The 22033-nt window shown below is 36.6% G+C and overlaps 3 protein-coding genes across 4 annotated transcripts; 2 read left to right on the top strand and 1 right to left on the bottom strand.

Moving 5' to 3' along the window:
• The first annotated feature begins 309 nt into the window (after positions 1 to 309).
• LOC103926731 (B3 domain-containing protein Os01g0905400-like) lies at positions 310 to 3964 on the top strand. 2 transcript variants are annotated; one of them, XM_009335546.3, is made up of 3 exons: positions 310 to 457; positions 1761 to 1926; positions 2325 to 3964. In XM_009335546.3, the coding sequence occupies exons 2-3, from the start codon at positions 1792 to 1794 to the stop codon at positions 3816 to 3818; spliced, it is 1629 nt and encodes a 542-aa protein (XP_009333821.2). In that variant the 5' UTR covers positions 310 to 457; positions 1761 to 1791; the 3' UTR covers positions 3819 to 3964. The 2 variants fall into 2 exon arrangements, with proteins under 2 accessions (XP_009333821.2, XP_048445021.1); XM_048589064.1 differs by lacking the exon at positions 310 to 457 and adding an exon at positions 674 to 780.
• Positions 3965 to 5792: 1828 nt separating this feature from the next.
• LOC103926730 (adenine/guanine permease AZG2-like) lies at positions 5793 to 8107 on the bottom strand. The gene has a single exon (XM_009335544.3). The coding sequence runs from the start codon at positions 8042 to 8044 to the stop codon at positions 6410 to 6412; it is 1635 nt and encodes a 544-aa protein (XP_009333819.1). The 5' UTR covers positions 8045 to 8107; the 3' UTR covers positions 5793 to 6409.
• Positions 8108 to 15303: 7196 nt separating this feature from the next.
• Positions 15304 to 21460, top strand: LOC103950062 (kelch domain-containing protein 4). The gene is made up of 20 exons (XM_048589925.1): positions 15304 to 15562; positions 16089 to 16175; positions 16287 to 16355; positions 16461 to 16593; positions 16693 to 16739; positions 16840 to 16926; positions 17160 to 17221; positions 17468 to 17510; positions 17615 to 17695; positions 17785 to 17901; positions 18225 to 18330; positions 18452 to 18515; positions 18782 to 18824; positions 18990 to 19250; positions 19345 to 19506; positions 19720 to 19848; positions 20307 to 20453; positions 20622 to 20708; positions 20883 to 20951; positions 21057 to 21460. Exons 1-20 carry the CDS (start codon positions 15431 to 15433, stop codon positions 21138 to 21140), a joined length of 2010 nt encoding a protein of 669 aa, XP_048445882.1. The 5' UTR covers positions 15304 to 15430; the 3' UTR covers positions 21141 to 21460.
• The last annotated feature ends 573 nt before the right edge of the window (positions 21461 to 22033 follow it).

The following is a 22033-nucleotide window of genomic DNA, read 5'->3' as shown; positions in this document are numbered from 1 at the left end:
TTTTTGGGGTGGTGTATTTACACAACTCATTTTTACTTCCCGCACATGCACATTCCTTATTAATTTTTATTCCCTAATTTTTTTTTTTAATTCATTTAAGCCGACAATAAGAAATTGAGTTGGACCGTGTGACGGGATATCACCACTAATGCTCATTTTCTCTCTGGACTGGGCCAGTTTCATGACTTCTCAACAAAACCCAATCCCGTTGAGTTTTGTACCAACATGCAAATTAAGGGCCCACATGACACGTGTCCCCATCAGCAGTACACGTGGGCATCCTGATTTGACCATCACTAAAAAGGTCCCTTTTTCTGCGACACCGTTCAACGAGTAGTACGACTCAGCTGGGGTGATTGTTGAGTGCCAAAAAAGCTCTCTTCCTCTTCAAAGACAAAGGTTTTTTTCAGAGGATTTTCAACCCAAAAACTCACCCCTAAGAGCTTCTCACTCACTGGTAGGAAGCCTTCCTTCGCAATTTAGCTTATTTTGTTCTTGTAAATATTATTTTTCCATGAATTTATGTTTTTTCGAGTCTTGAAAACGGCCTTTTTGTAAAGAAATAGTAAGACTGAATACGATAGACGTTTGTCCAACTCTCGCAAAGGAAGCCTAGGGTCGCCCTTTTATTAAAATAAAGGGTTTTTTAATTTAAGTTTTTATGTGGGGATCATGTATGTTTAGTGAAAAAGCTCTCACCTTTCAGCGAAAGACAGCTGCTTTTTTTCACCTTTTGCACTCATGGGTTTTTGTTTAAGCCTTGATCGTGAAGATTTTATGGTAAATTGTTTAATTTGTTCTTGTAATTTTTTTTTTAAATTTTTGTATATTAATACAGGGTTTTTAGCTTTTCCTTTTAGAAGCATGATTATGTAGTGAAAGGGTCTCTTGTTTCAGCGAAAGAAAGCTTATTGTTTGTTTGTTCGGGTCTCATGGGTGCCTGTTTAAGCCATGATCGTGAAGCTTTGAAAGTACATTGTTTAATTTAAGTTACTCCTGCAAAAGAATGTCGCATTATGTCCGATTTTCGGGTGCTTGTGGGCAATAACTAGCTTTTGATTTGGTGGCACACATTGTGCGTGCCTCGGGGTTAAAGAGGAACTCATGTTTGTACATGGCTCGGGTTCAGGCCTTTCGTAAAATTATGGAATGATGTGTTGGGTTCACACTTAGTTACAGTGAGGCAACCCCTTCAAACCATTTATAATGTTTTTCGGATTTTCGAAGCGTAGGAAGTTGTCTACTGCAGATGAACAAACGTACTCACGAATATTTTTTTTTTTAGGATTAGAGTTCACAAGTCTAGTCACTCGTTTAGTTGGCGTTGTTTGTATCAAGAGTAATTGGAAATTGATTGTGCTTCCATAGTGTTTCCTGCTACCGTAATTGTTAGAGCATCTGTTAGGTAGTTCAACGCTTCCCTAAAAAACGGTAGTTGAACTTTTGTTATTGTAGTTGTTAACTTGTTACATAATTGTGCCATACTTGAAAGGTGTTACCTTTATTTCTTTTTCACTTGTAATTTGGTGCAATATGTTCCCATTAGTTTGGCGCTCTGCCATGGCAGTTAATTTATGTTACTTGTGCCTGTTAGATCGAAGCTGCATGTGTAGTCATGGTCATAAATCATATTAGCGCGGTCTCTCAGAAGAACTGCTGACATCAGTTTGAAGTTTATGATGTTTCTACAAAGCTTATTTTATATGACATTACTATCTCATTAGAATACTGTATTCATTTATCTTTTTTCCTTGTTGTAGTGGTAAAGTATTCAACAGAGCGAAAGAAGTAATGGGTAGTAAGCTTGAAGCTTGTGCAGAATGTACTCTGAACTGTTTGCAGGATCATGGGAACAAGAAAAAAGCCTCAACTGTTGTCGCCTCTTTTTTCAAAATCATGATCGGAGATCAGCTTTCTAAAGTTTTGGTATGATAAATTTTCCATCTTCCCCCTGCCCTACTAAATTGTAATCTATTTAATTTTTATTCCCATGTTCTATGTAGATTGTAGCTCTCTTTTTTTAGTATGTGCATCAAACTGATAAACAAATTCAACAGTATCTCTTCTTATCTGGGGATAACATTCCCGTAGGAAGTACTTATTTTAAACATCGAAAATTACTTTGTATCGTTCTTTCTAGAATTATGTAAACAATGTGATGTATACTGTAGAGAGATTCACGCAAAAGGTTTAACTAATTTTTCATTATCTTGTGAGTTTGATAAGTATATATTACTTAGTAATATATAATTTCCGCTACTTCCTTTTGGCACTATGATGGTAGAGATTGTCCCTTCTAAGCTTACCAAGTCATCCCATTGCAGTTCTTGCCTCCTAAGTTTGCTCCTACTGTGTCAGCATTGGTCAATAAAAAAGCTGTTCTTGAAGATTCACGAGGGCGGCAGTGGAAAGTTACGATATCTAGAGTTGATGGCTCCCTTGCTTTTCAACAAGGATGGAATGCATTTGCATTATACAATGACCTACAAGTCGGAGAATTTCTTATCTTCAATTATGTTACAGATTCACATTTTGATGTTAAGATTTATGACAAGTCAGGGTGTGAGAAGCTCAAGTTTCCTGAGGCCATGAATCAGAAGAAATGGACGTGGGATAACCAAAATTCCTCTGTCAAAGATGGTCCTTGCCACACAGTTGATAACAGTTTGATGGACAAACAGGATTCAAGCACCTCTCTTATGTCTGACGCAGATGAAGATATAGGTCAAGATCTGGATCCGATGAATGCCAAGAGGAAAGCACCTATGGTCATGGGAAATGCTTCAAAGTGTGATAATAGTCATGACAGGTCAAAGCTTAAGCTGAAAGAACCAGATAGAGATATAGGTCAACACCTGTATGATATGAATTCCAAGAGGAAAGCACCTATGGTCATGGGAAATGCTTCAAACCGTGATAATAGTCATGAAAGGTCAAAGCTTAAGCGGAAAAAACCAGATGGAGATGTAGGTCAAGATCTGTATGGTATGAATGCCAAGACGAAAGCACCCGTGGTCACTGGAAATGCTTCAAACTGTGATAATAGTCATGAAAGGTCAAAGCTTAAGCTAAAAGAACCGGATGGAGATATAGGTCAACACGTTTGTGGTATGAATGCCAAGAGGAAAGCACCTGTGGTCACCGGAAATGCTTTGTGTGATAATAGTCATGAAAGGTCAAAGTATAAGCTGAAAGAACCAGATGGAGATATAAGTCAAGATCTGTATGGTATGAATGCTAAGACGAAAGCACCTGTGGTCACCAAAAATGCTTCAAACTGTGATAATAGTCATAAAGGGTCAAAGCTTAAGCTGAAAGAATCAGATGGAGATATAGATCAACACCTGTATGATATGAATGACAAGGGGGAATGTACAATTGCAACAGAAAATGCTTCAAACTATGATGATAGTAATGAAATGCCAAAGCTCAAGCCAAAAGAAGAATACATTGAAGATATGATCTGTATGATCGATAGAGAACTGGGAGACAAACAAGAAGACAACAGAAGCTGTATTTATGATTCACTGAATTTTGAACTATTCGAACTGAAGTCTGGCACTGGTGGAAGCAATGAAGTAGTTGTTTGGGATGAAACATGCTCACATCATGATGATTCATCTGTAAGATTGAGAAACGAGGCTGGCTCGGTTGATAAAAATCCCGTGGCTAAAGAAGCAGTGGCTGCAGCATTTCCAATGGATGAAACCTACTCACCTCATGATGATTCATCACTAAGATTGAGAAACGAGGCTGGCTCAGTTGATAAAAGTCCAGTGGCTAAAGAGGCATGTGACTGCAGCAATTCCGATGGATGAAACATGCTCATGTCATGATGATTCATCACTAAGATTGACAGGTGAGGCTAGTTTAGTTGATAAAGCTCCAGTGGCTAGAGAAGCAGTGACTATAGCAATTCCATTTGATGCATATAAGTTTGATGGGACTGAGAAAAATAACTCTTCTGAAGCCATAGTGAAAAAGGTATCACCTTCTGGTGATGATTCAAGAACCACCAACAAGACCTCTCATCATCTCTTCCCAACAGCTGCTGTGAATCCTAATGATACAGGTAGCGTCTCTGTAAACAATATAATAGAATTGCTGAATGATGGCGGATCAGGTAAGACGCAGTTAATTCCTTGCTCCTAACTGTTTGATTGTCGGTTTCCTGAGTGTATAATGTCTGTAGTATACACGGTTTTCTTTGTGTTCAATATCTTAATTTTGTTTGTTATGTATTCTCAATTTCATTGGCAGGCAATAAGGTGGCAGCATCCAAAAAGGAGCATGATTTGATCGATGACAGTTTTCAAAGAGCTAAAGAGAACTTTACTGGAACTCCTCTGGAGTCTTTTGGTATTCCTGTTACATTTGGATTCCAAATTTTTTTTGTCATTCTACTGATTTCTTCCAAATGCTATATGTCCCTGCATAATTGTTAGAGAACCTCTCCGTTTCCGGAAAAATGTCATTTATTAATACCAAAAGAATATCTGATGTGAACAGATATGATGATGAAGGCCGTTAAAAAAGAGTCTGTAGATTTGACTTCAGATCCATGCTTTCAGAAAATCATACCAGAAATAGATGGTATGATATTATTATAAAAATCATTTAATTAAGGGAAGCTCTATTTGTGTTTGTGCAGAAAAATGCTGAGTGTGTGTTGCTGTAGGATATCTCACTCCAAATTAATTACAATACATCTAAATGCAGGGAAATCATTCGAGCCTGTCGATGCAGTGTGCAGTCAGATTTCTAATATGATTAAAAGAGAAAAGGACATTGCGTTTCCCATGCCTGTGGTAAAATCTGAACCTGTCGATCAAGTTGAAACCTTTCCAAGCTCATCGTTCTCCTGCTTGGTGGCAGTGGGCAGTCAATCGTTTCTAGTACGTTAGTTAATCCCCTTATATATTTTATGTCTTTTCTTTGCACCTTCATAGCATTCACTTTTACTCTGTTTCGACAAGATAAATTTATGGACTGACTGATTCTTGGTACTGCTACCTCCTTTTACTTTATGTTTACACATGCTTTTCTTTTGTTAACCTTGTTAGCTCTTTCCAAATGCTGTCAATTCATTTTTGAGAAGGATGCATCTGATAATCATGCGCTTCTATAGGAAGTTTTTCTGTTGGCCCGAACAGGCTGACATATTGATATTATCTATTCAGAGTTCTGTTAGTTTGACACAATCTTGTAGAGTCAATCAATCGATCATTGAGAGCTACTTTCGATCAATATATGGACATTGGGGCAAAAATAGAGAAATCAATGTGGAAACTTGAACACATGCACTAGCGTTTCATTTTCACAGAACGGTGCATCTGATAATTATACACTTCTAATTATGGAGATGTTCATCAGAGCAAGCTGATTGTTATAATGGATATGCCCTGTTTGATCGAGGTCCTAGCCCTGCATTCGCCTTGCATATGTGATCATTTTTTACTGGATACCGAGCATTCTTTAGGTTTTGCTTGACTTATCTTACCTCCCTTCGATTCTTGTTCAGGAGCTGCCAGTGCGCTTGCCAATACGCATGACCATCAGGGGAAGGCATACACCGGATAGGAGGGTGATTTTCCTTCGAGACACAACAATGAGATTGTGGCCAGTCCTCTACATTGATAATTGTTTCTCCAAAATTTTGTCAGGTGGTTGGGAAGCTTTCAGCAAGGCAAACAACATTCAACCGGGAGATACGTGTGCTATTGGGATCGAAGATGCATCCGAACGCATATGCAGCGTCCATATAATTAGAACCTAAGATGATACAACACTTTTTTGTGATTTTTTTGTATGTACCGTGGGAGTATTGTTATTTATATCATCTTGAACAAACCACCTTACGTAACTCTAATAGAGGTGGGGTCCACACATGTGGATTTAACCTCTACCAGAGAAGTAATACGCAAAATGGTCAGTTCAGATGGTTGAAATAGCTCTACTCTTTCTGTAGAGCTTCAAAACCAGCACGCAGGAACCACGTATTAGGTTGTAGTCTAACAAAGTTTGACCTAGTTTTAGTTCCATCAGGATTCAGGAGCAAGAAGCCCTGGATCCTGACTGTTGGCTTTTGTCTGTTAAAATATGCTAATTCTGGAACATAATCTTTGTCCATGATGTGTAATTGTCGTAAGTAGAGAGGATGCTGGTCTTCAATCATAAATTGCGTAAATTACAGCAGCAAGGATGTTGGTCCTGAAATATTAAAAATATAAAAAATTGATTGATTAAGAGGTTAGTATTTACTATGCATTCGAAGTTCTATATTCGAGTCCGTCCCTTCGTAATATCACTGGTATAAATAAGAGAAAAAAACAAAAAAAATAAAAGCTACTTATTACAAAAGGGTCCTCCTATAATCACCCCAAAACAACAATTTAACCAAAAAACGGCTTCAAATAATTTCAATTGCCGAGTCTACAGGAGCTGTTGCAGACACTTGATTATGTTCTCTTCCCACCATTCTTTTCATCTTAATCAACCACTTAATCATGATTACCAAATAATCATACAGATTAAGAGCAACGTAGAGCCCAATGCCACCAATAATCCCATTTGCTATGGAATATGTGAGAGGCATTAAAATCATAGTCATGAAAGCAGGCGCAGCCGCCTTCATATTCCCCCAATCTATGTCCTTCACAACCTTCATCGTCATCACCCCAACCATCACAAGTGAAGGCCCTATAGCCCACGGGGGCACACTAGACAAAAGAGGAACGAAAAACAACGACACGAAAAAACAGAGACCGATGGTCACTGCAGTCAGCCCTGTCCGCCCGCCTTCTCTCAAACCCGCTGAAGATTCTACGTACGTCGCGATGGGGGTCACCCCCAGTGCGGCTCCCAAGACCGTTGACCCCGCATCAACCAAGTACGCCGAGTACTCGCCTTCGAACCCGCCTTCGTCGTTCACGAAACCGCCCATTTCGGCCATGGTGTACAATGTGCCTGTGGTGGCAAGAACATCAACGTAGAGCAAGGTTGCCAGAGCCACCCAAACCTCAGACCTGTTGAAGTTGGTGAAGCTTATAGCCCCGGCCGTGGATTGAATCTTGTGAAAGTCGACGACTTTTTTGAAATAACTGAAATCCGCGTCACCGATTTGTGTGTTGGGAAACACCGTCACACTTGTGCCCCTAAACCATGAAATGAATGTGACAAAAACGATGCCGTATATCATGCTGCCCTTAATCTCCTTCATTAGGCCGTAACATGTGATTATAAACCCAGCTGCACCCAGCCAGAACTTTGGGCTGTGCATTTTCCCACCAAGGCACTCACCAGTTGCTGGGTTTGTGTTAGCACAAGCAGTGATTGTAACCAATGTGGATGGGTCTGGGCCCACTAGGCCCACGCCTTGGTGGACTTGAAGGCCCACAAAAGCTATAAAAAGCCCAATCCCTGCTGCACAAGCAAGTCTAACAGGATGAGGGATGAGCCTGGCCAGCTTTTCTCTAAGCCCAAAAGCAGCAATTGCAAGAAAAGCAATTCCTTCGAGTAGCACCACAGCTAGGGCAGTTTGGTAAGACAGTTTCCCACTGCCATGAAAACCCACCAAATTATAAGCCAAGTAGGCGTTTGGTCCCATCCCTGGGGCTAGCCCCAGGGGTAGATTGGCTAAAACGCCCATGGCAATCGACCCGATCATGGCTGATAAAATTGTGCCAACAATGAGGTCACTCTTGATCTTTGCAAGGCAGTTTTGGTATCCTTCGTTGGGGAGGATCATGCAATCCGGGGTGGCGGTTTGGTTCACCGGGACAGAGCAGTCGGCGATGGAGCATGTGCCGCCTGAGTCGGCGAGGATGGTGGCGTTAACGGAGATGATGTAGGCCATGGTGAGGAACGTGGCTAGGCCGGCACGTAGCTCCTTGGTGAAGCAACTCCTCCTTGCTTCTAACTTGAAGTATTTGCCAACTTTGCTCTTTGAAACTCCATCGTTTAAGCCTTTCTCTAGTTTGCTCCATGACTTGCCTATCTTTGTGAGAACTCCATTTCCCATTGCTACACAGAACTCTCCCCCCATCTCTCTCTCTCTCTCTCTCTCTCTCTCTCTCCTATCTCTCCCCTCTCTTTCTCTTTCTGTCTCTCTCTTTCTTTGGTGTGAAATTGTGTCTTATGCTAGGGTGGTGGTTAGAGTTATATATATTTGTATCAAGATGCTTGAGTTGGCTAGGAAGGGAATCTTCTTGGATATATTTTAAGGACAAATGGGCACCATGCAGGGCAGAAAGTGTGAAAACCTGAAATTTAGGAAGTAGTAGGGCATTCCAAGCGTTTCATCACATGGTGTCACAAGCTTTTAGGATAAGAATTGGATAAACTTTTTTTTGAGCGTTACATTGGTACATGTTACATTATTAATTCATATATTATAATATGGATAGACAGACAACGTAATTAAGCTTATGGTATGCTGGCCTGAGTTATGGTATTTAGTTGTAAATACTAAATATGATTTGTTTCCTATTGTAATTAGATTAACATGGTAGAGTATTAATATAGGTTCATGTATAACCTAACATGGTATAACATCAACATAGGTTCATGTACTAGAATATTAATAAAATGATTTACCATATGAGACAATCACACTGTATTTTTTTTCGGAAAGATTGATGTGGTTTGGTTTTTGGAGGGAGATTCTAATAATAATTAGGGCAAATTGAAATTAAATAGTTAATAAACAAAAAATAAAAATAAATAGTTAATACAAAGAATAACTATATATTATGGAAGCAACCTGCCTGATTTTGGATTCAAAAGGCAAGTCAAACTATACGTAGTTACCCTACTTAGTACTATGGTCTAGTGATATTCCTCTTCACTTGTAAGTGAGAGGTTTGATGTTTGATTCTTGCTAAAGACGAATTTGAACCACATTATTGCGAGATGTGAGGCTAATATGGTTTGTTAAAAAAAAAAAAAAAGCTATAAGTGGTTACATATTTATTATTGATAAAATAAAATATACAATAATTATTGTTTAAAGGCTAGTTTGGAAGTGCTTTTAAAATAACTAAAATTGCTTTTAGAAAAATACCTTTTGGGTTCTAAAAGCACTTGAAGTGATTCTTCCAGAAAGCATTTCAAATACTTTTTCAAGATTCACTTGCACTTTCAGTCATTTTAAAAATACTTCCAAACGAGCTCTAAAATTGTAAAAGATGTGCAATAAGTTTTGGCAGTTGACTCTCCTAATATTCCAGGCTAAAAAAAGAGAAGAGGCTTTTGATGGCTCTCCTCTTACATTATTATACATGTGCTGATCCAGTATTTTGTGGCCACTAGAGTTTTGGAAATTATTCAACTTAAATTCTGAACAACTTGAACGAAGACATATTCGAAAAGCTAAATATGCTCTGTATTTGGGATGACAATCTTTGCTGGAGGAAGAGAAGAAAAGTTCGATTGAGTGGTGGGAGAGAAAACATGACAGGATTTTGTTTTTTGTTTCTTAAAGAATTGTTAAGTACTATTTTATATTGGATATTTTATAAAAGTCAATGCTTGTAGAGGTATAATGTGGGAAATTTGTAAAACATAAATGGTTGACAAAATGTATTTTTATTCAGTAAACCCAAATTCATTCAAAGCTGGGTAATAAAAGGGAGTATTGCAACTAAATACACTAATTATAGGCATGCGTTATAATCAATCGTGCGAGTTTGATATCAATAACTTGAGAAATTTATTTTCTGTTGAAGTAGCACGTAATGTTTATTCATGCATTAATTTTAATTATAAATTTTCTTATATAACAAAATATATTTGCAACTTGAATACATACGATAACAAAACTTTGATCTTAACCACGTACGTCGTCTTTGTAGAACCTTGCTTAGCTACTGAATAATTAGCAAGAGCTCCTACTAAATAGTCATGTTGGCTGCTCAGCAGTTTGACACATATTCACTTTTTACTTTTTTTTTTTTTAATTATGCAGTATTAAATATACCATAAGTAGCAACATGTTATTTATCAGAAATTCCTACTAATTATTCAGCAACGAAGCAAGTTCGTCTTCGTGCCCACCTAACTATATATCTTTAATAACATTGCACATGACATGCAACCATGCAGGAGATGCATATATATGCATCAACTTTTATATATATATATATATATATATATATATATATATATCTTTCTTCTTATGTCTCATCCACCTATAATCTATCAAATCTCCTTTAAATTTGATATGATCTGGTTTCGTCCTCATAGATTTTTGGGGTTTTGAAGAGATATGACTCCTTGATGACTAAACGATGAGAGACCGGCCAAATTAATATAAATCTTGTACCTAAGTCTCTTATCTGTACACTAACTTGGGCCCCAACAAGAAAACATATTGATTTTGAGTTAGTTTTTGCTTAATTTTTTTTACTTATTTATTTATATAGTTCTCTTTTGTTGATGACTAGGTTGAGAACTCCAAAATCAAAATCTTTTAAAGATCTGAAAATGTTTTTATATTTATAATTTTAAGAGTAAGGAAGAATCTTGTGTCTTGTGGACCCTTAGTGGTGGGGATTTCCTAATCTTAAACTAAAATTTGTACTATGTGTAAAAAAAAGGCTTTTTAGCTTAAGATGTTTTATGATCAAAATGATTGATGATGTACAAACTCAAGGATCAGACTACTTTTATCGATTTCAAATCTCAAATATCAAAATAAAGAGTTACAACAATCTCATAAATCATTTTGGCTATAAAGCCAAAACAAAAACTTCAATTCGTACTCAAGACCTTCCTAATCTTAAAATTAATGTAGGTTTAGTGTGCTTAAAATGTAGTGTACGAGACCAAATATCTGACGTACATTTTTTTTTTGAACAAACGATATTATTTACATTAAGGGAGAGGAGGGTGAGCTTAGCCTTATAATGAGTTAGCAATAATGTGGTTCAAATTCGTCTTTGACGAGAATCGAACCTAAAACCTTTCACTTACAAATGAAAAAGAATATCACAAGATTATAGTACTAAGCGACAATATTTGAAGTACATTAGCAACAAAAAAATATGAAGTAACTAGTGGGCAGTAGCCTTTAAAAAGTAATGCGGAGGACCATGAATTATTAATACGTATATAGAAGCCAATAATAATAAAATTAAGAAAAGCTAAAGTATATGATACATTAAAAGATGTGAGTAACGCATGCAATTAAAGAAATGAAAAAAATAAATAATATTAACAAAAGGTGCCAAACCATTGTCACTCTGTTGTCCACTAGTTAAAAGAATCTAGGTAGCCATCAAAGGTTCAAATGTTGTACTCAAAATTAGCAGCTTAATTAATCTTTAACTTCAATTAATTAATTAGTATTAATGTTTTTTGGAGGAGAGAAATAGTGTTGTCAAGAGTTGAAATATACACACTATCGTTAAAAACCTTATACATCAGAAGACTCAAGGCTTTCGAGCAGAGGCGATCCTCCTCATGCAATTGCTAATTATATTTAGTGGTATTGACCGATTTCTCTCTTTGAATTTATAAGGAGCTGTTAATTTCCTCATTGAAGTTTAATTTTAACCAATTATCCTTCTAAACTTTTATATTTGGTCAATTTTCTTCTTGAATTTTAATTTTAGCCCATTATCTCTTGAACTTTTATAATTAGTCAATCTCCCTTGGACTTTAAGTCCCCCTAAACTCTAAACCTTAAAATTCAAACAAAAAGTTTACGGAGTAAACTAGCAGAAAAGAAAAAGAAGAAAAAACAATATGTTTCACATTACTTAGAAATAAATTTACCTTTTGCAATTATAAAATTAAAGTTCTGAAAATAATTAGCTAATTATAAAAGTTTAAAAGTAATTGGTTAAAACTAAGTTCAAAGGAAAACTGGCCAATTAAGTTCACAGAGTTAGTTGGTTAAAATTAAACACAAGAAAAATTAGTAGCTCCTTATTTCAAATTTAGAAAAAAATCGACAAATACCTAAGTTATTTACTATTCTTCCAGTACTATTAGAAAAGAGTACACATCAAATACCTAAGTTATTTACTATTCTTCCAGTACTATTAGAAAAGAGTACACATCAATGGTTTCATATAAGTTTTCTCCATCGGGGGCATTTTTTGGGGGGGGGGGGGGTGGCATTTTTTGGTCGATAACTTCGAAACCGTTTTGGAGGAGCTACAACTCAAAAACCATGAACCCTAATACATGTATACAACTCCTACTTTTTCTTAATCGCATGCGTAGAAACTGAAATTTTATATAGTGTGTGGAAACTTGAAACAGCAGTGGCCCAGTGGGTTCTCCTTTTGAGAGACAAGAAAGAGGAGGAAAGTGAAGATTAAACTTTAGATACTTTTTAAAAGGAGAAACACTGAGAGATTAGTGTTGGGGTTTGGCATTACTAAAAAAAAGGTTAAGAACCAAAACCCAAATGGAAGGGGAGGAGCAAAAGCAAGGCCTCCGCGTAGGTGGAAGAAGCACTACTTAAGAGGGTATATATCTTAACAATTTTTTTTTTTTTTTTTTTGTCAATATAGAAAAAGATGTACTTGCTTAAAGATGATAATTTAGTAGAGCTGTTATTGACGCGTTATAAAAGTTAATTATCACGCGTTTTTCTTTAAATGAATCAATAAAAAGAGGAGTTTTTTCGACTTTTTGTTCATCCTGCAATCTTATTTGATGATTGAAATTGTTTACTTTTTAGATCACTTTTAATGATCATCTATGCAAAAATTTAATGATAGCGCTTTATTTATTTATTAAATGAATCAATAAAAAGAGGATTTTTTTCGACTTTTCTTTTCATCTTGCAATATTGTCTGATGATAGAAACTATTTATTTTTTGGGTCACCTTTTGAAATCATCTATACAAAAATTAAACTAAATCCAAAATCGTTTAGTAATCTAATGATTATCCAATAAATAAACGAACTATGTTTCTCACTTAAACACGAAAATTTTGACAACATTAATCAAACGGTTATATGATTTTTAATTTGGTTGTTCTTTTGCAAAGTTGATCTTTAAATAGTCTAGTATACATAAGTTCCGATCATAAAAAAACAATGCAGAATGAGAAGAAGAACGGAACAAGTAAAATGAGAAGGATAAAGTAAAAATGTTACTAGCATTTCCTAAAAACAAAGAGCATGATGACTATTTTTCTAATACTAATTAATACCAATTTGCTAATTCATTTACCTAACGCCAAATTAAAAGAAAAAGGTCAAAAGTCATGGTCTTTTTTTGTTGTTCTGGCCTTCAAAGTCTTCGGAAGTAGGAACTTAAAATACGACTTGCCACATAGTGGGAAGATGCAAGGATTTTCTGGACAGAGATTAGTGTTGTGATATGCCTGATTCTCATATAGAGTGTGACTTTGATGCTGGTCCAGCCACAAGCTTACCCTCAGCCAACCCCATTCACTGACTAGATGGCTCAGCTAGTTGGCGATGAAAACTTTACCAATTAAATTCGTTTTACGCGACTCAGCCGTATGGGGACAACTTGAATGTGCTTTTTTTTGGGTATGGAGACCGATATAAAGAAACTAAAACTATATATCCGACATGGTTTTGTATATGGTTATATGGAGTAGTTGTTCTAAATCATATAATATAGCAAAACTAACTTTGTCTAGCAAACTTACAAGGGTGTTTAAGAAGTATAACAGATTTCATAGGGAAAAATTTTGTAGCACAAAATTCATGTTCTATCCGATACGATAAGGTACATCCACAACTTTTAAAGGATCCATTCAATTGTACAATTCTTTGAACTCCCTACAACCTTGAAACTTTCCACCTAACTTCATAACTAATTTTTTACTAAGATCACGCGTATAAATTTTCGCCTTGTTCAAAATCTTACCATGCTTCAACAAGTACGTTGCTGCATCCAACCCATCTGGTCGTCCCTTGAACCTTCGTACGCAAATAGTCTTGAGGCATGACAACAGACAGGCACAAACTCGGGTGGACACTAATTAATTATCAACTCAGGTTAACGCTCGTAGTAGAATTAATTTTTTGGGCAACACCTTGAGCGCGTTTGGTAGTGATTTCCAAGAGTAGCGTCCTGAAAGACGTAGCTCGCCAAGCGATTCAAATGATTTAATGTAGGCAAAGTACATCAGTGTTCAATCTGAGAATCCCAAAAATGATACTGAAAGGGACAAATATTTGACATTGATGATTTCTGCAAAAATCCTATGTATTCGGTCTGCATACCATGGCTGCCACAGGGTCCTTCGTGCACATAGTCCTTGCAGTTTAGGTGCATTGACAGTTATGTTACGACTGAACAACCTTTACGCAACAAAAAATTTCTGTCTATCGTTAAATCTTCAAGTGCAGAGTAACATGAAAAGAGCTCCTTGATTGGGACAAGATAGTAAGGTCCTGTAACATGGAGGTAGGAGGATCAATGGAAACATATGATGTCAGTTTCAGCTTCAGGACCTCCAACATCGATCTTGCATAGAAAAAGACTACTAGGTAACACAAGAATCTTGGATGGTATATCTGGACCGCAGAAAGTAGGTGGTTGAGTTCAACAACATTACTCCCAATGGCTGTTCAATTCCAAGCATCAAACGATCAATCAAAATAATCCTTTATTCCGCGACCATAAAGACGAACTTTATGAACGTTTGAGCGATTCAAGGCGGGAAGTACTTCATCTACAAAGCTCGGAGTATGACCCCAATCATATCTTGGTGAGCACAAATATATATAGGTCTAAATTCGAAACAAAACCCCGCGTATGTTTCCATCTGTGTGATAAAACACAGGTCAGTACGGCACTCCTTGTTGGAAGGAAGGAAAGAATGTGAAAGAGAATTTCACCTGGAAATTCACTGAACCTATCTCTAATGCATGCTTGTGAGGCGTTGACTATGATTTCGAACCCATTTACATTAAGTGCTGTTATCTGAAAAGTATAATGTGGTACCGGTAAAAGTCTAAATACATCAGTTTTGGTGGATTAACAGGGCTTTTACGAGGCGGGGGCGGTAAATTCTGTTTGGAATCTGAGAAAAAACGAGAAAATTTTCACCTCTGCGGGGAGTAGTTGTTGATTGATCATGGAGGAAAAATATTGAATGAAGATTTTATGTATGTAACATTCTCGAATCCCATTGGATCAGAGCCGTACCAATTTGTTGGGCCGAAACAAGGCCCAGCCCAACAAATCCCCATATCTGGGCTGGGCCTCACAGCTTTAAAAAACGACAGCGTGAATGCGTGAAACCCAGCGACCCAGCTGCCAGCGGATTACAATCCAAATAAACGACATTGCGCCGAAAGAAACACTGTCACTCATAGTGTCGTTCCCGAAGACCTTCTTTCCTTCGTCTTCTTCCTCGCGCCGAACCGCTCTGTAGTGAGTTGCCTGAAACAGTGAGAGCTACTTTTCGTCTCTTTGGCTGCGTTCCGAGAAATGGGGAAGAAGACAAAGAAGCCAGGTAAAGGAAAAGAGAAGACGGAGAAGAAAACTGCGAAGGCTGATGAGAAGAGAGCTCGCAGAGAGACCAAGAAGCTCTCTCCCGAGGACGACATCGATGCCATTTTGGTAATTTCATTCTCTCCATATATGTATATGTGTGTGTGTATATATATATATATGTGTGTGTGTATTCGGGTGCTTTTTATTTGGAGTTATGGATCCTTTGAGAATAGCTGGAATAGTTTCTGGGAGTTTTAAACCAATTAAGTTATTGTGTATGTATATATGTGTGTGTGTGTATTGGGTGCTTGTTATTTAGTGTTATGGATCATTTGAGAGCAGCTGAAATAGTTTCTGGGAGTTTTAGATTAATTGGGTTATTGGGTTTTCGATATTCATAGTTAAAGTTTTCGAATTTGGTTTTTTTCTGGAAAGATTGGATAGATGAAAGTGTGAGATTATATGGAATGTTGTTTTTGTGTCGGTGCAGAAACAAAAGGGTATTCTGGTATTGACAAAAATATGTTGAAGAGTGATTGTTTGCTTTTGGAGTTTATACATTGATGTTAATCTGATTAAGTTATACATTTTATATGGACATATGGAGAAAAGATTCAATTTTTAAGTCATTTGATATGCATTTTTTTGACAGTCGAGTATACAAAAGGAAGAAGCTAAGAAGAAGGAAGTCCATGTAGAGGAAAATGTCCCGGCTCCATCTCCACGGTCCAACTGCACGGTAATGCCTGTGCTGGTGTTTGTTAGAAATTTCTGATGAGTGGGTCAGTCTTAGTTTTGTTTGAGAATGTAAATGTGCATTATCCTTTGTTAATCTCGGATTTTTGTGTAGCTGAGCATCAATCCCTTGAAAGAGACAGAGTTGATCCTTTATGGGGGTGAATTCTACAATGGTAATAAGGTTAGGTCTTGATCGTTTTTGAGAATCTATGTGCTTTATTTGAACTAAATGGATTTTATCTTTACGTAATGCTCACCTGATTTTTTGTTAATTTTGGTGCTGCAGACGTTTGTGTATGGTGATCTTTACCGCTATGATGTTGAAAAGCAGGACTGGAAGTTAATTTCGAGCCCCAATAGTCCACCTCCTCGCAGTGCGCACCAGGCGGTCACTTGGAAGAACTATCTCTACATCTTTGGTATACTGAGAACACTCCATTTATATGTAAACACACGTGTTGCACTTGCACTTTTTATTCTTTTAGATCGTGAACATCATCACATTTGTTTGTCATCAGGTGGTGAGTTTACTTCCCCAAACCAAGAGAGGTTCCATCACTACAAGGTGAAACCTGTTTACATTATAGTTCATTGTAAAATTGGCTTTCACTGTTTAAACTACCTATCATCCTTGTTTATTTTACCTTCTTGTTTTCCTGCTATAGGACTTTTGGATGTTGGACCTCAAAACAAATCAATGGGAACAACTAAATTTAAAAGGGAGTCCAAGTCCACGCTCAGGTCATCGAATGGTAAATTCAGGTTTCTTAGGTTGATGTTCCCATTACTTCATTAGAATGGGCTATGGAGTTTAACTGTCTAATTTCCACGTGCTTTTGTGTGTGTGTGTGTGTGTGTGTGTGTGTGTATGTGTGTTGAGACATTAACAAGAAAAGATTAGTCTATTCTTACTTTTGTATACAATTTTTTGAATATCTTTAAAGAGAAATTTTTATAAACATCTATACTTTTGGTCATGTTACAGGTACTGTACAAGCACAAGATTATTGTTTTTGGAGGCTTTTATGACACGCTTAGAGAAGTGAGGTTGTTAATGGATTTTTATAATATTTTGAAGTTTCATAGTTATTTAGCTCAAGATTTTGTGTTGATTTTCTATGTCGAGGTCAGATGCAAACCACTATGTTTTTAGTTGCGAAGTTGGTTTTATTGTAACTCTGTTCTTTCAGAAGTTTTCTTGACATATTAACTGCCCCAAGCCATAATGTATTGTTGCATGACAATCGGAGTTGGGGTGCTAATGTGGAGTTGACATAATACTTTGTTGTGCAGGTATCACAATGATCTCTTTGTATTTGACCTGGATCAGTTCAAGGTAGAGATCTTGGCTCTGTCGTGTTAATCTACTATTATTAATTCATGTTCGTTACTTTATGTACATATATGTTTAACTAATGCTTCTGCAATGTTGCATTTCAGTGGCAAGAAATAACTCCTAGGCCTGGTTCCTTGTGGCCAAGTGCCCGAAGTGGTTTTCAGTTTTTTGTGTACCAAGATGAAGTGAGTGATTCAGAACAATTTCATTATATGCATATCATGTCTTGACTTCCTCAAAGATTTGACCTTGTGGTCTCTTTTTGACATGACAGATTTTCTTATATGGTGGCTATTCCAAAGAAGTTTCATCTGATAAAACTGGCTCCGAGAAGGGAATTGTTCATTCAGACTTGTGGTCCCTTGATCCCAGGACTTGGGAATGGAACAAGGTTCTTACTTCGCCACAGTTTTCTTTTATTACTGTGAATGGAACATGACATGATTGTCTGACACTTTCCCTCCTATACTCGGATGTTGAATATTCTGCTGTGTAAAAGTACCTGTTATACTACTTTTGGGTAGAAGAACATGTATGCAGGTTTTACATTGTAGAAGCTATGCTGTGGTTTTGTGTTGATCACTCTGAAGCTTTTGTACACTGATTACTCTATTTCTAGTTTCCTTGCATGCATATTTAATGATGAATAGCAACTTACATTTAGCAGCTTGTAAGTTTGAGATTTTTTTTAATAACTGTAAACTCATATTATAGGTGAAGAAAAGTGGGATGCCTCCTGGACCTCGTGCTGGGTTCTCTATGTGTGTTCATAAGAAGCGAGCTTTGCTCTTTGGGGGTGTGGTGGACATGGAAGTTGGAGGTTAGTTTTTTCGTTCTACCTATCTTATTTCACTAGGCAATATAGTCCTGGCTTGAAGCTACGATTGGCCCTTGGAGTGTAGGTGGATTCATTTTCCTTCTTTTATTTCTGATGCATGCAGCTGATGTAATGATGAGCTTGTTCTTGGACGAACTGTATGGCTTCCAATTGGACAACCATCGGTGGTAAGCCCCACCTAAATATTTTTATGTTTTATACATTTTACAGTTTGAGATTATCGTACAATCAGCTGCAAGCTATTTTTTATTTTATTTTTTCAAAAGATCAGTTAGTATTTTGCTGCACTCTAGTTGATACAAAATATTCTCCTCCTGACCCATTTTATTTATTGTTACTTTCTCAATTTGTTTATGAGCAATTATATAGGCAATAAACTTTAAGCATGCAATAGTTCCTTCCCATTTGAGAAATCAGTTTTCTAATTGTATAGGTACCCATTAGAGCTACGGAAGGCGAAGTCAACAAAAGATAAGGTCCGGAACATTTAGATTCATAACTATAATATGTACTGATTTCAATGTCGTATAGGGATTTTCCCCATAGAACTTTCACATTTATTAATAAATAATATGGAAGCAGTTCATTTCAAACCCCATTGTTTTAGTAACATATAGCTTCCCTTGCATTCATTTTTGCAGCCTAAAAAGAGTTCTGGACGAAAGCGTAAAAATGATGATAAGATAAATTCAATTGAGCCAGAGGAATGTGCGACAAATGAAAAAGATGAGAACAATGAGATTGATGAAGAAGCAGATGACTTTGAAAGCACAGTTGATGGTATATCACATCAAATGGCTAAAACCATTACTGTTGGTAATGATGGGTTAGCTGACGAATCTGATGGGAAGATAAATGAATCTAGTGCTAATTTGGATTCACAAGATTCTGATTTGCCAGAGGTTTTCTATGCTGAACATAATTATGTTTTTGTTTATACTTTCTCTAACATTTTGGATTCATTCATTTGATTCATGAATTTGGTTAATTTGTTAGGTAGTGAAGCCTTGTGGACGTATCAATTCTTGCATGGTTGTTGGAAGAGATACATTATATGTTTATGGGGGAATGATGGAGATTAAAGATCGAGAAATTACACTCGATGATTTGTATTCTCTTAATCTTAGCAAACTCGATGAGTGGAAGTGCATCATACCGGTTTGTATTTTCTACATATAATTGCTCAATATTTTTAACTGTTGTATTGTCTTATTTCATTATTTCAATTCCCTTAGCATCACTAGATATAAATATTACTGTTGTAAGTTTTTTCTTATTTTTTATTTTATCAAAAAATTGGGACAACTGGGCATCTTTTCTTTTGTTGAATTTCATCATTTTAAGCATGAATCTGCTTTTCCGTTGACCCAGGCAACGGAAACTGAATGGGTTGAGGCTTCCGAGGATGAAGATGAGGATGAGGATGAGGATGATGATAGTGAAGATGAAGGCGATGAAGATAGTAACAGTGATGAGACTGATGATGATAATGATGAAGAGGTTCTTTACTTATTCCATAGTGCAGATGGGTTTTTCAATTTTTAGTAATTAAATTCATCCTGATTTTGTTTGGTAAGATAATGGTAATCATACACTTTCGTGCCCTTTTACATACTTTTTTAGTTATCTCCCCTTGTTAATCAGTCAGATCTTTTTTTTTTTTTTTTTTTACTTCTCTATCTACAGCTAACTCAATTTTTGAACAAAGAATTTTAAAATTAGTGTTGCACACATCCTTGTTAATCACTATTAAAAATTTGGTGAAACTATGACTCCAATTACAAGACTTTTTGCTGAATAATACGAGACATGTTGAAGGTGTGAAGGTTTATTTTGATTCTTTCACCATCTGCTTTGAATTTTCCTGATTTTCCATGAAAACTGTCGTACTGTCACTTTCAAAGAAGGAAAATGTTGAGCTGTCTGTTTTACTTCAGTCTTAGTGTTTTTGTGTGTAGAGTGGGAAAGATGGATCGATTCAGATGGGGGATGCTGTTGCTTTAATCAAAGGGGAGGGAAAGAGTCTCCGTAGGAAAGAGAAACGGGCCAGAATTGAGCAGATCAGAGCCAGTCTTGGGCTTTCAGATTCGCAAAGAACCCCAACGGTACTTCATTCTTTCTTTAATTGCTATTGAAAGTTTTAAGCTATAATGGAAGCGTGAATGAGACTCTACGGGTTTAGTTTGTACTTGTTTTTCTGATTATGACCATTCTTTACATTTTCTTCACCGCATTACTTTTTCAGCTAATATTGTAGTACATCTTTTGTGAAGCCTGGTGAAACTTTGAGAGAATTCTACAAACGTACAAATATGTACTGGCAAATGGCGGCACATGAACATACTCAACACACTGGAAAGGTCCGTTTCTTTCTTTTCCTTGAAAGATAAAACCCTTAAAAAGGGAATGACAAAACAAAGAAGCAATTATACTGTAGGCTGCATTTTTGAAGGAGAAGAAACTTCCTATTCATGCTGTTCTGATATTTGTTTTCTTGTGCATGTGATGTGCACGGTGTGGCCTTGGCATCGCAGGAGCTCCGTAAGGACGGTTTTGATCTTGCTGAAGCTCGATACAGAGAGCTTAAACCAATTCTCGATGAGGTAATGTTTTGGTTTTGTGTCTCAAGATTTATACAAGGCTTCTTTCTGAAACCAAACGGAGTAAATTGACTTCTTCTGTTTCATATTCTTCTGTGAATGGTGCAGTTGGCCATATTGGAAGCAGAACAGAAGGCCGAAGAGCAAGAACCAGAAACTAGTACAAAAAAAAGAGGCAAGAAGAAAAGATAAGCGGTTCGCTATGGTGTACGCACAGTACTGCTATATAGAGTATTTTTAAGACAGTTGTCGAATATGATAAAGACGCGAACTACCATGGTTAATGTTTTTCACATGAATTTTATCCAAGTTTGTTTGGGTTTGTTCTTCTGTTTTAAATTTTAATCCATTCCTTCAACTTCATGGCCGTGCTCAAACTGCTTCTGAAAGAAGTGACACCAGAGGAAGCATTTGACCGTCTTCTCAGTATCCTTATGTATGCTTATAAGGTTTTGTAAGTACGAAGTACCACAAGTTGTGAAAACTACTTCACTTCTTTGACTTTTTTCAAACTTCTCTTAGTTGGGGCAACTACAAGTGTAAAAAATTCAAAGAGGGTAGTCGACTTCCAACTCAGCTACAAATCAAGAAGTATATTATTCATGTTGAATAAAAAAAAGAAAAAAAAAAAAGAGAGATGCTAGAGAGATTACATGGTCTGTACACATCACTTTGCCACATTAGATGAAACACAAATATAGTACAAAAATGTGGATAGAGATTCTCTTTGGATCTCACTGTCCGAAGCCTAAAGAGCAGGAAATTCAGACCACTCAAATTGAATTCAACGGTCCTTATTAATTCATTCTGCTGACTCATCTCACACAAGTTAAGACATGTCTCTCCTTTTTTCTTTGTTGAATGATCCGGATTTCTTGCTCCATAGGTCTTGACAATGAAGTTCAGAGATGATCGAAATTCCAAATTTTTTTCGTCTTGTTAGCCTATTCTTAGAGGAAAAACAATTAAAATGTAATTCATTTTATTAAAAGTTTACTTGTTATTTGAGAGCTATTTTGCATAAATTTTCCTCAAAACGTGTCATTAATTATGCAAATTCGTAAAAATACTCAAAACTTGGATAG

This window comes from the organism of the source record quoted next, unplaced genomic scaffold (genome assembly GCF_019419815.1).
Source record: "Pyrus x bretschneideri cultivar Hongxiangsu unplaced genomic scaffold, Pyrus_bretschneideri_v1 Contig3, whole genome shotgun sequence".
NCBI classification, from domain to species: domain Eukaryota; kingdom Viridiplantae; phylum Streptophyta; class Magnoliopsida; order Rosales; family Rosaceae; genus Pyrus; species Pyrus x bretschneideri.
This window is presented reverse-complemented; position numbering and strand designations above follow the sequence as displayed.